This window comes from Pelobates fuscus, chromosome 6 (assembly GCF_036172605.1).
Source record: "Pelobates fuscus isolate aPelFus1 chromosome 6, aPelFus1.pri, whole genome shotgun sequence".
In the NCBI taxonomy this organism is placed as follows: Eukaryota; Metazoa; Chordata; class Amphibia; order Anura; family Pelobatidae; genus Pelobates; species Pelobates fuscus.
This window is the reverse complement of record NC_086322.1, coordinates 125,266,158-125,285,127: the sequence shown is the minus strand read 5'-3', so window position 1 is coordinate 125,285,127 and position 18,970 is coordinate 125,266,158. Positions and strand designations below refer to the sequence as shown.

The 18,970-nt window shown below is 42.4% G+C and overlaps 1 protein-coding gene across 8 annotated transcripts in view; it reads left to right on the top strand.

The window, feature by feature from the left end:
• RAPGEF2 (Rap guanine nucleotide exchange factor 2) overlaps positions 1 to 18,970 on the top strand; it is a 274,085-nt gene that overhangs the window by 100,366 nt on the left and 154,749 nt on the right. For all 8 annotated transcript variants that reach the window (XM_063458215.1, XM_063458218.1, XM_063458220.1 and 5 more), the window contains exon 3: positions 3,421 to 3,477. In XM_063458215.1, the coding sequence (XP_063314285.1) occupies positions 3,421 to 3,477 (57 nt within the window). The remainder of the gene's footprint in view (positions 1 to 3,420; positions 3,478 to 18,970) is intronic.

The following is an 18,970-nucleotide window of genomic DNA, read 5'->3' as shown; positions in this document are numbered from 1 at the left end:
GCATGACATTGCTCTTATAAGATATGTTACAAGGTGTGAGAAGATCATTAAAATGGCATTAATGTTTAAACAAATATTTTGCTTCTTTAACCCATTACGGATTATTAACAACAAAAGCAAATAAATATCCATAAACAATTATCCTTAACTGAGTGAAGGGGTTGTGGAAAAGACAGTCACCACTTCCCAATCTCAAATACAGGTTTTAACCCAAATATAGTGTATGTAAAAAGCAAAGTACTAGTCCTATAAACTAGATGCTAATTGGATTCAGGATAAAGAAAAACATTAACCCCCTGCCCCGCGCGCGCATTCAAACCACCTATAGGAAAGCATTACTCAATGCTTTCCTATGGACGTCCAGCGTCTTCTCACTGTGATTTTTCACAATGAGAATTGTGGAAGCGCCTCTAGCGGCAGTCAGTGAGACTGCCACTAGAGGCCGGGATACCCTCCGTGTAAACATAGCAGTTTCTCTGAAACTGCTATGTTTTCAGCCGCAGGGTTAAAACTAGAGGAACCTGGCACCCAGACCACTTCATTGAGCTGAAGTGGTCTGGGTGCCTATAGTGGTCCTGTAAGTGGGAATAAGCCATGCATCTATTTTCTGTGTTCCTAAAATTGCACATAGCCATAAACTCAAGGGACTAATGGTCGCAGATGAAAATAAGTATAAGGGGATCGATGTAGATAGAGGTTTGGGAATAAAAAAGCAAATACTGATATATACTGGGTAAAAGGAATAAAAAATAATCTAGAGAAATAAATTGGTATACAGCCTACAAATCTGTAACAATTGCAGGAATTATACTACAAGTCCTACCTAAGCAGACCATAGTAGAGAAGGGGGTTACTTACATACCAAAAACTCAGAACTGCTATTAGACATAGAACAATGGGAGATAGAGAGAATGCTTGCTGTCATTTCATGCGCAAATAAAATAAAAAATAAAATAAAAAAAGAAAGGGGATACCTAATGCTAATCAGGAATAAGTTATATAGGAGGTAAAACTCCTAGAAACACAGTTAGCCAAACAAAAATCACCCAAACCTACTTGCTACTAATTCCTACACTCTAATACCTCTGCATAATAAAGCTTACGCCTACAACTAGACTGTGAGAAATAAAACGCTACCCATGGTGTGGGGATGAACATACACATACTAAAAACCAAACGCCCAAGGGGGTATTTCTAGGGGTTTACATTCCTTATATACCCTATCCCTGCTTAGTACTAGATATTCTCTTTTTTTGGAGGAGGGGAGTTTCATGTTTATGGCCCTGTGTAGTGTTTTTGGAACACAGAAAGTGTATATATGGTTTATTGTCTCTAAAGGCTTACCTACCGGCTACTGTTCCTTCTCCATTGAACATTCTTGTACTTCCATTTCTGTAATACTATTGGGTCATCTGGACATAATAACAACTACTCTTGGGTATACACATTACCACTGTTTATAGAATAGAAGGGGTTTAGCCACTTTTTTTTAAATCAATAAACTTGTCTCAAATCATGTTAATATTTTTCTTTACCTTTGAAATAATCTCATAAGGTCCTAGTATATAGGACCAGTGTTTTGTTTCTTTCATTAAGGATTAAGCCATTTTATTTTTATTTTGACATATAATAACCATGGCAGTTTTGAATTTTTTTTATTTTGCTATTTGTTTGTTCAGTCATAATTTCCCTCTTTCATCTTTAATTGCAACAGCACCTATATTTGATACATGGGACAGATATTGCTTTTCATGTCCATGGTGTTGGTATAGTTTGGTAGTTACAGGTCACAATTACAAAGAGGATAATGATGGTGTAAAGCTTATTGTTTGTCCCCTAATGACAACCCAATTCCTTATCACATTTTCAAGCCTGTATTGTTTGCCAGTGTTCATCTTGCATATTTTTTGCAGTTGTAATGACAGTGGTCATGGTGCTACTTCCACCACAGTCAATGAATAGCAGTATAGGTGGTTATGGTCCTTATGTGTCTCCAGTCCCCGATTGTACATCACTGCTGAATATGTTGGCGCTTTACAAATAGCAATAGTAATAATAATAATATGGTCATCGGCTGTTCATACTGTCTCATAGAAATCTATATAGTAGCTTGCACATTTTACTTTGAACTGTGTTCTGTCACATGGGGTCAAAGTTATAATAAACTTAAGAAAAGAGAAATGTATGGACTCGCTGCTATCCACCAATCTCCTATCTGCTCCTGGGCATATAATGAACCCTATAGCTAAATTACTTTGTTTACTTGTAAATTGTTAATTCCTGCCATGCCTGTGCTAAATTATGTATGCTATGTATGTATGTTATTGTATATTTTGAACAATATGCAAACAGCTATTGAAGACGTGGAATAATATTAAACCTACAGCTTCTCTTTGTTGCATAAGAAGTCACGCGATCCCCACTCTGCACTCACTGCCATAACTGGGTGTTGGGTTGCGTGGGAGTAGCTGCATTTTAAAGCCAATGGATATATGTAGTAAAATAAATGAGCCATTTAAAGAAGCAGCTGCAGTTTTAAGAGTTTGAAATGTCAGGGCCGTTCAGTACTCCGTTGTGTTAGACTGCAGTTTGTGAAATTACTTAATTGTTAAGGAAAATATCCAAGCTAGGATTAGCTGTCATTAGGCTACATTTAAAGTGACTGCAAGTAGCATCCTCTTTGCAGCCTGTTATGTTGCTTTGCGTTCATACTCTTAACACTTTAGGGTTTAGTGAACAAACAGAGAGCATCAAACCAGATTGCAAAGTTTAGACTAAAGCAGCCAAGCTGTTGCTATAGGTGAGTTGGAAGATTTTTCCAAATCAGCTATTTTGTAATAAGTTTTGTAATTCACTGCAATTCATTGCTTATGGGGGAAGGGAGTGGGGGAGATTCATATTCCTAATGCTATAGTGTTCATGTCTCAACCTGTAGGCATAGTTATATAAAATATATAAAAAATGAAGTTTTGCTCACCTTGTCTGAAGGCTCCATCGGTGCTGCTGACCTCCCCTCCACTGCTACCTCCTTAAAGGTCCAATCCAATTCACCCCCTAGAGTACGCACGTATTCAAACTTTCACAAACCTTCAAACATTACAATCAATTAGTATGGCAGCCACTAGAGGTGAACTTAACCCTGCAATGTAAGCATTGCAATTTCTTAAAAACATTACAGGGTTAAGGGTACAGTGCCATTGCACTTCGTTGAGATGTAGTGGTCTGTTAAGCATGTCTGCAACCTATAGTATATGAATGTGTGTGCAGATCTTTAGGCAGAACCATCAAAGCATGTGTTATAATAACTCACACAAAGGGGTGGAAACTGCTTATACTTTATTTGACCAACATCTAACAGGTTTGGATGATTCACTGTTATCTGTGGCAAGGAATTGCTGATGTTCTGTCTTTTTATTTCAGATTGATGTGTGAAACCGTCCGATACGAACGACATGAAGCTAATGAAGTCTTGTACTAGTAAGTGATCCCCCCCCCCCCCTTTAATTGACATTTTGATTTTTCTCTTGCATATAATAAGCTGTCAAGCTTTCATGTTAGGTTTGAAATTACTTGTCAGAATGTTTTGGTATTTCTTACAATAAACACAGGCCACACATTCTTAGCATACCTTCCACGATGCACTTTTAAAGAAGCCTGCAAATCTGTATTTTTTTTTTTTTAATAGACGTACAAACACACAACCTGAATCTAGCATGAGATCTGTATGCATCCTTTTTTAATGGACACGGAATGAGAACATGTTTGTTTATGTTGGTACTTCAGTTTTTTTTCAATGTTATGTATCTTTTACATTACATAATAAATAAATGCAGTATGGATTTCAAAACACAGAAATAGCTAAAATATATAGACATATAAACAAGCATATGCTTTAAGCTCATTGGAGACTTATGCAAGGTAGGTAGAAAAATGTAATTTAAATATTTCAATGACTACTTAAATAGTTACTCCAGCCACCATGACCACTTTGACCACGTCATGGTGGTCGTAGTATGTACGTGTAGCATTTCTGCTTGAAACACTGCACATGCAGAGCAAAGTGCAATTTAGTGCCGATTGGTCAGTTACACCCCGGGTTTGGCAGCCTGGAACCATGTTTCGATCTGCTAAAGATAAATTCTGTGCAAAAAATACAAAACATGTCTGTTGCACATTAGCTACAAAACAAAACATGTCTGTTGACCTCATGTGTATGCAGCACTTATAGTTAGTGCTTCAGACAGCCATTTAAATCATTGTGGCTGAGCTTCCAGGTTCAAGCATGGTTCCAGTGATGTAATTTCTGGCATCACTGGGGATTCTCTCCAGCAGAGGGGTCCTAGTAGACATTTCAGTATGATCACCAGTTGCAGAAGAAGATTAGAGCTAAGCTATTCGGGCTGGTAAGCACTGGTCACAGTGAGTGAGCGTTGGCTGCCGTGCTGTGGCCGGCTGGCTGCCGTGCTGTGGCCGGCTGGCTGCCGTGCTGTGGCCGGCTGGCTGCCGTGCTGTGGCCGGCTGGCTGCCGTGCTGGGGCCGGCTGGCTGCCGTGCTGGGGCCGGCTGGCTGCCGTGCTGGGGCCGGCTGGCTGCCGTGCTGGGGCCGGCTGGCTGCCGTGCTGGGGCCGGCTGGCTGCCGTGCTGGGGCCGGCTGGCTGCCGTGCTGGGGCCGGCTGGCTGCCGTGCTGGGGCCGGCTGGCTGCCGTGCTGGGGCCGGCTGGCTGCCGTGCTGGGGCCGGCTGGCTGCCGTGCTGGGGCCGGCTGGCTGCCGTGCTGGGGCCGGCTGGCTGCCGTGCTGGGGCCGGCTGGCTGGCAGGCTGCTGGGGCCGGCTGGCTGGCAGGCTGCTGTGGCTGGCTGGCTGGCAGGCTGCTGTGGCTGGCTGGCTGGCAGGCTGCTGTGGCTGGTTGCCATGCAGGCTGGCTGCTGTGGCTGGTTGCCATGCAGGCTGGCGCTGGCAACTGTGACTGGCCTCTTTCTTCCGCCAGCAGGCATCTATTTCTAAGCCCTTTGTGTGTCTTTTTTTTCTTCTCCCTTCTGTGTGTCTGTTCATCCCCGCAACCCTTCTGTGTGTCTTTGTCTCCCACAGCCCCTTTGTGTGTCTCTTTCTCTCCCTGCCGATTTGTGCGTCTTTCTCTCCCAGCCAATTTGTGTCTTTTTTTTTTCCCTTCCCCTTCCCCAGCCCCTCTGTCTCTCTTTGCCCCCAAGTGCTTATATGTTCCTCTTCCCCAGCCCCTCTGTGTGTCTTTGTCCCCCCAGCCCCTCTGTGTGTCTTTGTCCCCCCAGCCCCTCTGTGTGTCTTTGTCCCCCCAGCCCCTCTGTGTGTCTTTGTCCCCCAGCCCCTCTGTGTGTCTTTGTCCCCCCAGCCCCTCTGTGTGTCTTTGTCCCCCCAGCCCCTCTGTGTGTCTTTGTCCCCCCAGCCCCTCTGTGTGTCTGTCTCCCCTCAGCCCCTCTTTGTGTCTTTGTCCCATCTGTGCTCCTTTCTCCCCCAGCATCTCTGCTTGTCTCTTTAGCCCCTTCCCCTCCATCTCCCCTTCTGTGCCCTTTTTAGCCCCTCTACCCTCCTGTCACCTTATGTAGCTCTTCTCCCCTCCTGTGCACTCTTTAGCCCCTCACTCCTCCTGTCCGCTTATGTAGCCCCCCTTCTGTGCACTCTGTAGCCCCTCTCCCCTCCTGTGCCCTTATGTAGTCCCCCTTTCCTCCTGTGCCTTCTTTAGCCTTTCTCCCCTTCTGTGCCATCTTTAGCCACCTCCCCTCCTGTGCTCTTCTTTTGGTCCCTCCCCATCCTTCCTGTGCCCTCTTAGCCCCCTCCCCTCCTATGCCCTTCTTTTGGTCCCTCCCCTCCCTTCCTGTGCCCTCTTAGCCCCCTCCCCTCCTATGCCCTTATGCAACCCCACTGCTTTGCCATTTTTAGCCCCTTCCCCTCCTGTGCCCTAATGTAGCCTCTCGTCCCCTGTGTGTGCTCACCTTCCAGCCCAGCCAGCCTTCCAGGAGCTCTGAGGGCCTTCAGAAGGAGGCGGAGCTTAAAGTAAAGGGCATGGCTTAGCTAGAGGGCCGGTGCCTAACGCCCCAATGCGCCTCTACTCACAGAGCACCTGGGCTGCCTAGATGGGACATACTTGTAGCTGGCAATACCCTTGATCTTGTTTTCTCTCGTGAATGTACAATCTTTAATCTCTGCAACACTCCATTTCCTCTCTCAGATCACTACCTCTTATCATTTGCTGTCATTAGCCTCTACCCATCATCCTCAACCTAACCCCATTCAACTAAGAAGAAATCTGAATTATATTGACCTCCAGCAGCTATCAGCTAATATTGATTCCAACCTTCTATCCATCCCTACTTTCTCCTGTCCCTCACTGGCTATCTCCTCATATAACACTACCCTCAACTCTGCCCTGGATGCTACAGCCCCACTCCAAACATGCTCCTTGAGGAGAACACTCCCCCCAACTGTGGCAAACTAAATCAACTTGCTACCTGCAGAGATGCTCCTGTTATGCTGAACGCTGCTGGAGGAAGTCACGTACCCAGTCTGACTTCCTCCAGTACAAATTCATATTGCATTCATACAGCACAGCCCTTGCCCTTGCCAAACAGTCATACTTTTCCTCCCTCATTAGCTTATGCTCCGGCAATTCCAGGCATCTTTTTAATACCTTTAACTCCCTTCTGTGCCCTACTGTGGACTCACCCAAACTAACCTTACAGCCGATAGCTTTGCATGCTACTTTACTGACATGATTGAACAGCTAAGCAAATAATTCTCACCACCATGCCCCTCTCTTTCTCAGCCACACCTAGGCCATGCCTTTCCTTCCCTTTAGACTTTCTCCCAGGCTACTGATCAAGAGGTGGCTGCGCTTCTCCTTTCCTCTCGACCCACCACTTGCCCGCTTAATCCTGTCCAGTCTCACCTTATCAGATCTCTCTCCTCTTGTCTTGTGCCTTCCTTAAGACACATCTTCAACTGCTCTCTCTCTTTTCTGATGTTGTCCCAGCTGCCTTTAAACATGTTACTGTAGTACCCATCTTAACCCCTTAAGGACCAAAGTTCTGGAATAAAAGGGAATCATGACGTGTCACACACGTCATGTGTCCTTAAGGGGTTAAAAAAAAAAAAAATCTCTTGACCCGTCCTCCCCTTCTAACTATTGTCCCCTATCCCTGCTCCCTTTTTCCTCAAAGCTTCTGGAAAGACTTTTTACCCGTCTGACTTGTTTCCTCAATTCCAACTCTCTCCTTGACCCTCTTCAGTCTTGCTTCTGCCCCCTCCACTCTACTGAGACTGTTCTTATTAAAGTCACTAACAACCTAATCCCAGCTAAAGCCAGAGGACACTACTCCATACTAATTCTTCTTGACCTCTCTGCTGCCTTTGACACTGTTGACCATGTTCTCCTAATCCAAACTCTTCGGTCTCTGTGACACTGTCCTCTCTTGGTTTTCCTCCTATATGTCCCAACGCTCATTCAGTGTCTCCTTTTCTAATGATACCTCCTCCCTTCATCCTATCTCTGTTGGGAGTCCCCCAAGGCTCTTCTATTTTCTCTTTCTACTGCCTCTCTTGGCAAACGTATTACTTCTTTTGGATTCCAATACCACTTGTACGCTGATGACATCAGATATACCTCTCCTCCCCGGTCCTCTCACCTGCTGTCCTGCAAAGTGTCACTGCTTGCCTTTCTTGCATCTCTGATTGGATGTCCTCCTGCTTTTTGAAACTCAATCCCTCTAAAATTGAACTCCTTGTCTTTCCTCCCCCTGATATTGACCCCCCTCTTTCGCTCTCCCTTCAAGTGAGTGGTACCCACATTAGTCCATCCATGCAAGCGCGCTGTCTTGGCGTTATACTTGGTTCTGGCCTCACATTTGAGCCTTACATCGAGTCTGTTACCAAATCCTGTAGATTACACCTTAAAAACATAACCCACATCCACCCCTTTCTTACACAAGATGCTACTAAAGAGCTTGTCCATGCTCTAGTAATCTCTTGCATGGATTATTGTAACTCTCTCCTAATAGGTCTTACCACAAGTCGTATTGCCCCGCTACAGTCTATAATGAATGCTGCAGCTAGACTGATTTTCCTCTCCTATTGCTCCTCTCACACCTCTCCCCTCTGTCAGTCCTTACATTGGCTTCCTGTATCCTATAGGAGTCAATTCAAGGTACTAATCCACACCTATAAATCAATTACCAATTCTAGTCCCTCCTATGTTTCTTCACTGATCTGCCGGTATACCTCTTCTCGGTCATGGCTCTGCCCATGACCTTCTCCTGTCTGCTGCTCGCACGCGTTCAGTCAACTCACGCTTGCAGGACTTCTCGCGGGTTGCTACTTTCCTTTGGAATAGCCTGCCTACAACCATCAAGCTCTCCCCTAGTCTTCAATCGTTTAAAAAGTGCCTGAAAACTCATCTCTTTAAGAAAGCTTATGGCCTCCCAGAGTAACCTCTACCTCACATACCTGTCGCTTGCTCTATCCTAAAGGGCAGCACTCTATTTTCTCCTCCAGCTCTGCTTCACTCCACCTTCTGTCCTGTTGGGTTTTTATGCCCCACGTCCTGTATATAGACTGTAAACTTGTTTGAACCTATTGTTCCTGCAATTTTTTGTAATTGTCTCATTTATTTTTAAATCTCCCTCTTTGATAATATTGTAAAGCGCTACGGAATATGCTAGCACTATATAAATACCAGTAATAATAATAATGCATTACAAGTGGCTCTGTTGTCAGTAAAGAAAAGAAATAGGTCATTGTGTTGCCAGCTGTAGAAACGATACTTCTTGATATTTTCCAGGCTGCTATTAAGTAGCGAAAGTGGAACAATCCATGGAAACCAATGAAAGCTGCAGACGTTATATTGTTGATTCCTCCCATATTACATTTTGCTCCACTTTGTAGAACAGAAAACCTCGATATATCTCCCCCATAGTGTAATTTCCATTCAGATGCAGAACTGTGTCTAATCCAGGTTACATTTGTATCCCAGTGCTGCAGGTTTTGTTTTTTGGTTTTTTTACTATTGCTGCTGCTAATGGTTTATTGACTTGTAAAATCAGCTGAACTTTTTAGTCTTCCTGTGTGAGGCCATTGTAGAAAAAGTTAATGATGATTACATGTGGTGCATTAAGTAAGGGGACCTCCTGACAATGTATTTATATTAACGAGTAAGGCCACTCTTTGTCCTCAGAACAGTTTCAGTCTTCTTGGAATGCTGTCAGACAAGTTTGGAACAGTGTGTAGTGGGATATTTAGCCATTCATCAGGAGTGGCAGCCTCAGATTATCTGGGGGTTGGAAGGTACAGCTTTCTATTAAGATTCATTGATTTTCAGGTGTGGTGATTGGGGAGGCCATGGAATACATTCAACTTTACCGTGGTGATCAAGAAACCACCCTTGAAGCAGTATGTATAGATTCATTATCTTCATAGAGTATAGGGAAATAATTTGTCCTGTAAATAGTTTCATATAGTTTATTACACTATCATGCAAAGCAATAATCTGTCCTTTTGACTTCCACAAAATGGCTGTCCATGCCATTACCTAGTCCCCACCATCCACACCATGTTAAAATATGTTTAAAGAATGCAGGGGAAGCATTGTTAATGTATGAGGATGTAAGTTTGTGGCATTTACTGGTAACCCTGTCTGTCTATTCCAGTTGGTGAGTTGTGATTTATGGGCACCATCCCTCTTGCAGTTTCTATGTGAGTAGCACATGCTGTTCTTTTTTAAGTAATTCCCCTGGAAACAGTCAAGTGAATGCTGCCAGAATCTGATTTCATCTTGGATTAAATATGTTTTATTTATAATTTTCAAATGTTTGCTTTAACTTTTCTTTGTTTCTCCTTTCCTTGTCTGATATAATTCTTTAGAAAGCTTGACAGTTGCCATCGTGTTTACTTTGTGGGTTTTACAGTAGCCGTTGCCCATATTCCATCAACTCCTACCTCCCACCCAGTTGTTGACATGTCCTTTATCATCGAATTTGATAAATTTGGGCAAGTTTCTGTAAATACATTTCTTTAAATATTTTTTCAGTCTGTATACTGCTACCTCTTAAGCTAGCTAGTATATAAGTGCACATTACCATTTCTGTGTTCTTTGGTATTATTTTTTTGCAGACATTAAAGTAGCCACCAATTTAATACAGTTAGATGCTAAACAAATATATGTGTAAAAAATAAAGACTGATTCCATGTCCTTGTTGGTTTTCAGCTTTCCAACACTACACCTAATGGTTTTATTCAGTTGAAAACTGAACTGCGCGTTTTTAATGGATCGATTTACTGCAATACATGACAGGGTGCATTTTCTACCCTTGTGGGGTGGGTGGTTACTCTTCTTGACATTATTGTGTATGTGTGTTTACACATGGACAGGGCAGGACAGAAAGTCAGTATTTCTAGCTGAAGAGTGAAAGCATGCACACTTATACAGGGTTGCAAATTTCATTAGTTCATTAGCCATATTTGAGTGGGTATAAAATACACATCCCACCTCTTCACATGTCAGCCTACCTGTCAGCTGTCATTTATTTAATGATACTTTCTTTTGATTGTTGAGTGCAATTGTGTGAAAATGATTTTAATGATAACTAATTTTCTTTTTTTTAATCATATACTTTTATTCACGCCAGTAACATTCTTAACTACTGATTTAAAAGGTTTTGTATCATACACCAGCAAGTTCATGCTGCATTGGATTTGGTATAAGTTACAGCAGAAGTATTTCTATGATTATATTTCATCACACCCCTTTTTTCTGCCAATCAAATACCACTAACATTGATGGCCTGGTATATATAGGGTGTGATGGAGCTCTAGTACTCTGACCAAGTACCTCTGCCCAGTCCGCTTCCTAGCCGCTAGGGAAGAAGCCTGGAACAATTCAGCCCCAGTCGCCGAAGCTTGACTGGGGGTCTCTGGAACTCTTCCACCCAACCAGACTGTAGCTCTCTTCTTCTAGGCAGGTATTGTCCCCTCTGCCTATTCTCCTGCAGCTCTGCTTATAGTGATTGCTCCTGTCTTTAAAAAGACACTTGCGGCTCTCAGGCCAAGCTCTATTTTGACCTCCGGGCTAGAGCAATCGTGCAGCTAGCTAGCAGGTCTGAAGACTTTGTTAATGAGATCCCTACAAATCCACACAGGAAACACAGTTCGAAAAGGAACTAAGATACACAGCTTTGTTTTTACTCTGGACTCGCCCATATGCTCATTACAACTAGATTGCTGTGAAAACTTCAATCAAATACAAAAAAACCAATCATAATAGATGACATACTGCAACTTATAATAACATAATGACATACTTATAAAGGGATGGAGAAGACCATAATTAAAACACATCATAAAGTGTCCGTAGGAAACTCCAGGTGATGGTGACTACCGTCACAAAGGGATATCCTGGTTAAAATATCTAAACGAAACCAAAGAAGAGTTTATTGCTCCTCATTTTGCCATGTTGCCACCACCATTGCTCTCTATAAATAACCCTGCATGGTGAAATAACTATCTCACTTTCGACTCAATGCATATAGCTGAAGACTAAATAAAACTCAAGTAAATTTCACACTGGCTACAGAATTCTTTGTGCTGCTCTGCCTGCTGGGAACCTATGTGATCAGCAAGATAAATGTTAGACTGTATTTTCCATTTCTTCCACTAAACATTTACAAGGTACAGATCCCTGTCTTAAGTGCATATTTTCCATTGTGTGAATATAAATGGATACTGCCATACATGTACTGAATGTTGTTATATCCAGCATATTATATGATCTATGTGAATTTTCTATGTTGGTTTATTTTGCATTGTAAAATGATAAAGTCAATTTTAATGGAGAGAACTTTAGTAATGTTACTTGTATTGGCATGGCAAATCCAGGAACCACTGACCAATCCATAATGCATTGTATGTGAAATTGTTCTGTTAATCATATAAATAATTCAATAAATATATATTTGGTTTATTTGTCAATGCTCAGATTATATCAATGCAACTGGAGAACTAACTTTGCTACTAAGTATACAGTAGAAGCACAACTTGTATAACAAGTCACATCTATCAGTACTTTGTAGAAGCAATTTTTTGCTGCAGGCTCTGTCCCGCTACCGTTTTCACGCGGTCAAATTATACAGGTTTTTAAACTGAGATTTACATGATCTCCCACCGCATAAGGCCATCTGCACCTCCCTATATACTACTTAGCTAATTCCAGGTGTGTCATTGTTTGTCATTTATGTGCTGTAAATTACTGTCCTTTGAATAATTGTAAATAGTGGACGAATTGCTTGTTTTATTTAACACCAAATTGTAGTGAATTGAAAACATAATTGCCAAATTCAGGTTAAATTGCCAAACTGTGACTACAGTGGAGTTGGAGACTTTTCAAAAGCATTTATTTTGGCCTAGGTTTTGCAATTTGGTTTCCAATTCCACTACTATTTGTTGTGTAGCAAAAAAGCCTCATAGCCATTGGTCCTTTATCTATCTATATGGTTACTTGATGCTGTCCATCTGTTGGAGATAATGACACGGTTGATGCTTGGCAAGTTTTGGGTATTTTAGCTCACATAGCAGCAGGAGTTTCCTGCTGTCACTCTCGGTCTAGATTTTTCTTTCCTTACCCAGCCTCTTTGTAGTTCTTTCTTGAACCACTGTTTTTTGAATAGACACAAGTAATCACTTTTTTTTTTTTTGCACAAATACAGTACAAGTACATGCCTAGACACCTCACTGTCAGCTTGTCTATGTTTAATTGATTCTCTTTACAAGCTACTGCTTCTGTGAGAACTTCATTAAATCATAGGGTCAGACAGAGAATTGTATTAATCCTAATACATCTGCTTTATGTTTTTCTTGCCCCTTTAATTTAAGTAGTACTGCAGTCATTTCCTCTGAACCTCAGCCCAGAGCTTTTCATACTTACTGGAACTTGGTTCCTTGTATTTGCTTCTTTAATACACGATTCAGGTGACATTTTTATTAAATTGTTGAATATCATTCTTTCGGTATGTTAGTTAATTTTTTTACTTGAATGAAGAAGTTAGTTTAGCACTCCAATCTAGCTATGGAGTTTTGAACATGGTAATCTTCTGTTTGCAATAAATGCTCCGCTTTTTTTAAATTTTGTTTAAATTTTTTTTTATAGCGCTTATGTTTCTGGAGTAACTGTTCAGTTGCTTTGGACCTTATCAGTAATTCTTATCTCCCTGGTGTGACATACCAATTTACTCGAAATCTGTATCCCAACTGGAATACAATAATTAGTTTTCTCAGTTGTCAAGCAAAGCTAGAACCGTATTATTCTTCAGGCTCTATTTCTCCTTCTTTTTTTGCAGTGTTTACATGAGTAGTTGTTATCTGCGCACACTATTTTATATTGTGTAGTAAGACGTGTGTTCAGTCGAGTAGTCCGTATAATAATCCACCCAGGAGGCCCCTGTGATGGTCTATTAGTGAACAATACTCAGAGGATTAATAAAAGGCATAACTAATATAAAATTCAATACATTTAAATGGTTGCTCTGCATTGATTCTTGTTTTATAATTAGATATGAGTGACAAGGTGTCAGTGGTCCTAGTCCCAGAACCTATTTTATCCTGTACCCTCCTGGGACAATACATAGTCCCGCTTAGGAATGCTATTCTTCAAGCACGGTAGCCCAAGTGAAGATTTATTTGCTTTCCAATTGAGGTGGTGAGATAGTCCTAGTGATTTGTTTTGATGTCACCCCTACTATCCCAGTCTTCTGAGATGTGAACCCTAGGAACTGAGGCCTGATGGCGGGCTGTACTCAGCCTTTTCTAACTTGAGGTGATTCGGTTGTTGCTTGCATTTCCAGGCCCATTCTAGGTCTGAAGCTACTGATTCACATGGGATTCCCAGCGGTAATTTCATGGATGAGTAGCAACTCACCCCCTGTTGAGTAGGCTGGCACAGTCATTCAGCTTTATACAGAAATCCGCAAAGACTTTGTGTAGCTTGGCCATAGTGTTAGCTTACTTACTGCTGTAGTCCCATTAGCACGCAGCGTCCGCCATTTTGGTACACTGTATCGAATTAATCTCACAGCAAAACCCATAGTCTTGGTACAGCAGTAGGGCCTCCAAGGAGTAGACTGGAATCACCCCCACCAGTCCAAAGTGGGGAGGGGACAGGGCACAAGAATGACTACACTGGGGCTCAGATTGCTCCAGGCCATGAAAACGATCATCTCTCCCGTCAGATGCACTCACTAGACTGCAATGTGTCGAGTATAGTATTCAGTTAGTACATTGGAAAATATAGCTATCAACTTCTCTGAGGTGGACCAGCCAAGTCATAAATAAGTAAGTCTTTATCAATCTTGTAATGAGAACGAAAATAAATCCAGCCATTTTGGAAGGTAAGCGAGGAGCTCTATCAAAGCACAACCATCTGAATAGAAGTCAGGCCGCGCCCCCAGGCTCCATTTCTTGTAAAGAACTGACACGTTTCAGATATTTCCCGAGTCTTTGTTATAAATGCCATTATAGTTTATTTTTTTTTATTTTTTTACTTTTGTTTTCTGTTTCATATCCTATCACGAAATCAATAACTTGTTTCTGTCAGGAATTTCCAGTAGTGCAGTGCATATTTTTAGAATTGTTGCAAGTGCATACTTGTATAATATGCTTGTAAAATGTTTTATTGCTAAGGGTATTTTTTTATTTTAGACCATTAATAACTGTTTTTGTTATTTGGGGATGTAGCTTGTGTATCTACCATGGCAGCCTTCATGTCACTTTTCATTGGGTGTTTTGCGAAGTGGTATTAGTGTATTGAAATTTTTATCATTCTTTGTCAGGTGCCATAGGCTTTAAACCAAAAGGTAATTTTTATGCATTTTATACATAATGCATTATAAATACATGAAGTAAAAGGGAAAATAATATTAATAATAAAATAATATTTACTGCAGAAGCAGCAGACAGTGTGCTTAGATCAGGAAGAGGTTTCACCAATCAGTAGCCTCTCATTCTTGTCTGAAAAGTTTATTTTTCTTATTTCATAACCCCCCTCCCCTCCCTTCCCCAAATAGATTATGTAGTGAGTTACAGTTCCATTTATCAGATATGATGAGTGGAGTTACTGACTATATCAATAGCAGCCATGCCACAGCTACAAACCGCTAGTGAGTAGCTTCCAAAAATATTATTGAAATAAAAAAAGGTTAGCCAGAGCATTTTGAAGCCCGACATTAAAAAATTTCTTCAGCACAGTGATAAAAGTTAGTTTGGTGAAAAAAAAAAAACGGCCAACAAAACACATTCTCCTTTGAACAGTGGATGTGCCAAAAAAATTGATCTTTTTTTTTTAATTAGCAGAGCTGGTATTTCAAGGGCAGATACTTGCTGGTTATGCAGACTTGTGAAGCAAAGTAACTTGTTCATCGATTCTGAGGTCATTCTTGGCTGGTTTGACCTCATTTGTTCTTCTTGAATTCTAGTTTCATTGAGAACCTTTAACAAGGAAACATTAATTAAATCGTTTTTGAGCGTGAGCATTTAGCTGGAGAAATAGTTAACAGTGTTAAATATACACTTAACCAAATAGTAAAGAGGTGTTTACTATCAAAGCCTGTTGGCAAAACCTCTGACTGATATATGGAAACCATGATAGTAGTAGCCTTTCAATATCTGGCTTTATTAATTCATTTGCCAATGTAGGGGGATTATCTAAATATCAGGGTACCATATTAAGTCGTGCAAATTGTCGCACAGTTAAGATGCAAGTTAGGTGAGATGATTTTCTATTTCTAAAGCTTCACGCTCAAAAACTATTTTGCGTGAGAGCGTTTTGAATTTTTTGTTTCTATCTTCAATATAGGGGTTAAGTCCCGAGACATTACTGGAGGGTCCCTCTGGTGATCTAATTCAGTAAGGGTGGACCTGCAGGCGCAGCCCACCTTAGCTGAATATATTCTCATACACATTAATACTTAGGCTGTTGTCTTAACAGTGTTAAACACATATCTGGTCTGTCTAAGTAACTTAGCCTTCTGACTCCTATCGCCTTGCTTTGAGTGACTTTAACATTCACTTTGAATTCTTGCTTTATTGAATAACCCAGTTTATCTTGTAAAAAAAAAAAAATCCTTATATATTACACTCTGTAATATTCATTATCAAAAAAAAATATTTTCTTTTTGCTTCTAATTAGTAAAAACTAATACTGGTACATAATTAAGCAGCAGAACATTTTATTTCTTCTTTATTTTTATTTTTTTTGGAATGCTCTTTCATGAAGCTTTCAGCACAGATCTCTTAAAACATTTATTCTCAGGAGCATGCAATGGGCGTACACAAAGAAGATAAAACAAAACCCTTTCAGAATAAACTGTGAAGATAGATGGTACGAGTGAAGCACAATTTTGGGAGAGAAGAAGCGTCCGCATACTAATTGTCAGGCGGACCTCTTCATTCTCCTTGTCTGTCCAAAAGATGTTGTGAAAGTCATCCAGCAGGATATTTAATAATGCAAAGGGATTCTACAGAAGGCCTGCTCTGTTGCTTTTGCACTCTTCCCAAAGGTGTATTATACCTTCTATTAAGCAAGCTGTTGGCAAAGTTGTACTGGCCAAATGCCAGTTCTGCACTGCAGTAAATCAGGTCTTGTTGTTTACAGATCTTCCTTCCAGTGATTATATTTTGTGTGATTGCGTGCTGTAAATGCTGAACTGAGTGTGGGGCACCAGGAAGCATAAAGGGCGGTCAGCTGGTGTAAAACATAGTAGGGGTTGGCGCAGAAAGTTAACCTATTTAACCTGCGTGTGTGTGAGCATGGTTGTCCACCGGCATGTTTAGATATAGGGAAATAGAGGGTACTTTCTCGTGACTAATAGCTACCAGGGTATTAGAGTCAGTGAATCAAGTACAACCTGGAGTCCAGGTTGGGTTTGCTGCATGTCAGTTAGACAAAATAAAAGACCCTGTTAGTCATGTGCTGTTGAAAATTAAGACAAGCGTAGGAGAGGAGTAAGAGATGCGTCTAGCGCCATGAGAGGTAATATTGGTTAGATATGTCATATCCACACTTGTATGAACAATACGGAGTGGAAGCTGCGCAGAGGTATAGCAGTCAGCATGAGTAGGGTACATGTGCATTTCTATGCAGGCAATCACGGGTACTAACATGTGTTAGGTGGTCTAAGAAGTAGCTAAGCGCATTTTTATAAGTAGATTAGTGTCACAAGCTCTAGAGTCAAGAAAGAAAGAAATAACTATATATTAAAGTAACACATTGAAGAAACAGGAGATTTAACCACATGTTGTCAGTTCCCTTATTAAACAGAAGAGAAGTTATGCCATTCAATCGCCTTAAAAGGGCCCCAACCCCATCTGATTTAGTAAGTATTTGCTGTGTATGAAAAAACAGCATGCTATGCTTTAAGCTGATGACCCTAAAACACCCCAGCGCCCCACAACAGATGTTAAGTCCCAATTTTCCTGGCTGTGGATTGAGGCAGGTCCCTGTCCGGAATCCGGGGAACCAGGCTATGGGACATCAGGCTTACACAAGGTTGGTCTGTTGCATGTGAGTCTGTAACAAAAGTAATGGTTAAATCAAATGGCCAAGCAAATATTAAACATAACCATGTCTTTGGGCAATGTGGCCTCCACAGGAGTCCGGCAGATCTGGTAGCTCTGGCGTGACTCGTGCAGCAGAAGGTAAGTCCGGCTCAGCCTACCCCCAATGACGGGAAGTACAGAGATCCTGAAAGGTAGTAATCAGCTTTTTGGGGCATAGGCAGGGACCCTGTCGCTGGTTTCGGTGGCTGCTGGATGAAGGCAAAGTCCAGTTGTGGTAGGTCATATGTCGGGCCTGTTCGCTCGTCGCTGTGGGTACCTGTAGTGTTACGGTAAGTAATTGGTGCTCCGGTCCTGGACTCTGCAACTCCCCTTGATGTGGACTGGTTTTGGCACCCTGATGGATGTTTGCGTTTGGGTGGTTGCCTGGCGAGATTCGGTGCCGTGTGAGGCTGAGGAGGGATCCGCCTGACCCTTTGCGTTATCCGTGCTGTTTGGGGCCCACGTTTGCATGTATGCGGATGAGGTCTCCGATTACGGCGCCATCTTGGGGTTGTCTCCGAGCGGGGGACAGCGCGGCTGCGGTCGGCACGAGCGGGTTAGTCTCTGGGCAAGTTCACTTGTGTGTTTGCCTGCCACTCTCTGAGTGCCAGTTGTGCCCAGAAGGCATCGAAGATTATGTCTAGCCTCTTCATGGTATCGGTCACCGCTCTGCCGCCATTGCAGTCGCACGTGGCGTCCGCCATCGTGTGGGCCTGTGCGGCTGGGGTCTGCTTGTCGGGCAATTTGGTCCAGCGGGAATATAGGGGCGCAGTAGTTCTGCCGTAGTGGGTCTCTGGGGGGACGTGCATTTCGCTGGGCTGTGCATCTGCCATGTTACAGTGGCTATCCGTTTGCAGGCATTGTAGGTGGCCAAGGTTTGTGCCAGTCCCCAGAGACCACGGAGGTGCGTGGGTCAGAGCTGGTTGGACCGGGATAACCCCCGCCGGTCCTGTGGGGGGGGGGAGCCGGGTACCGTGGGTGTAGCTTGTCTTGACGGGCTGGGAGAGCGTCCGTCTCTCCCATGTCCTGCATGTTGTAGGCCCCAAGCCTCGGCTCGGTCATTCTGATGGGTACGTGGGCTTGAAGGGTATCCCCCGATTCACCAGCCTCAACAGAGTAAGATGAGGTGGGTTAAAGTTCGATCCAAGGCTTTTTGCCCATGTTTGCAGTCGATTGTCGGGCCCAGGCCTGGGAGCCCACAGAAAGTGTGTCTGATCAGCTCCACAGTCAGGCTCCGCCCCTAGAGAAGGTGTTTTTAAATAAAACTATTACAATCTGTGGGGCTTGAAATCGCCGTTTAGTGAATGAGTGTGTGCACTATGAAACCAAGGATGGCTAGGGATATATATGACATCATGTCTGTCATCC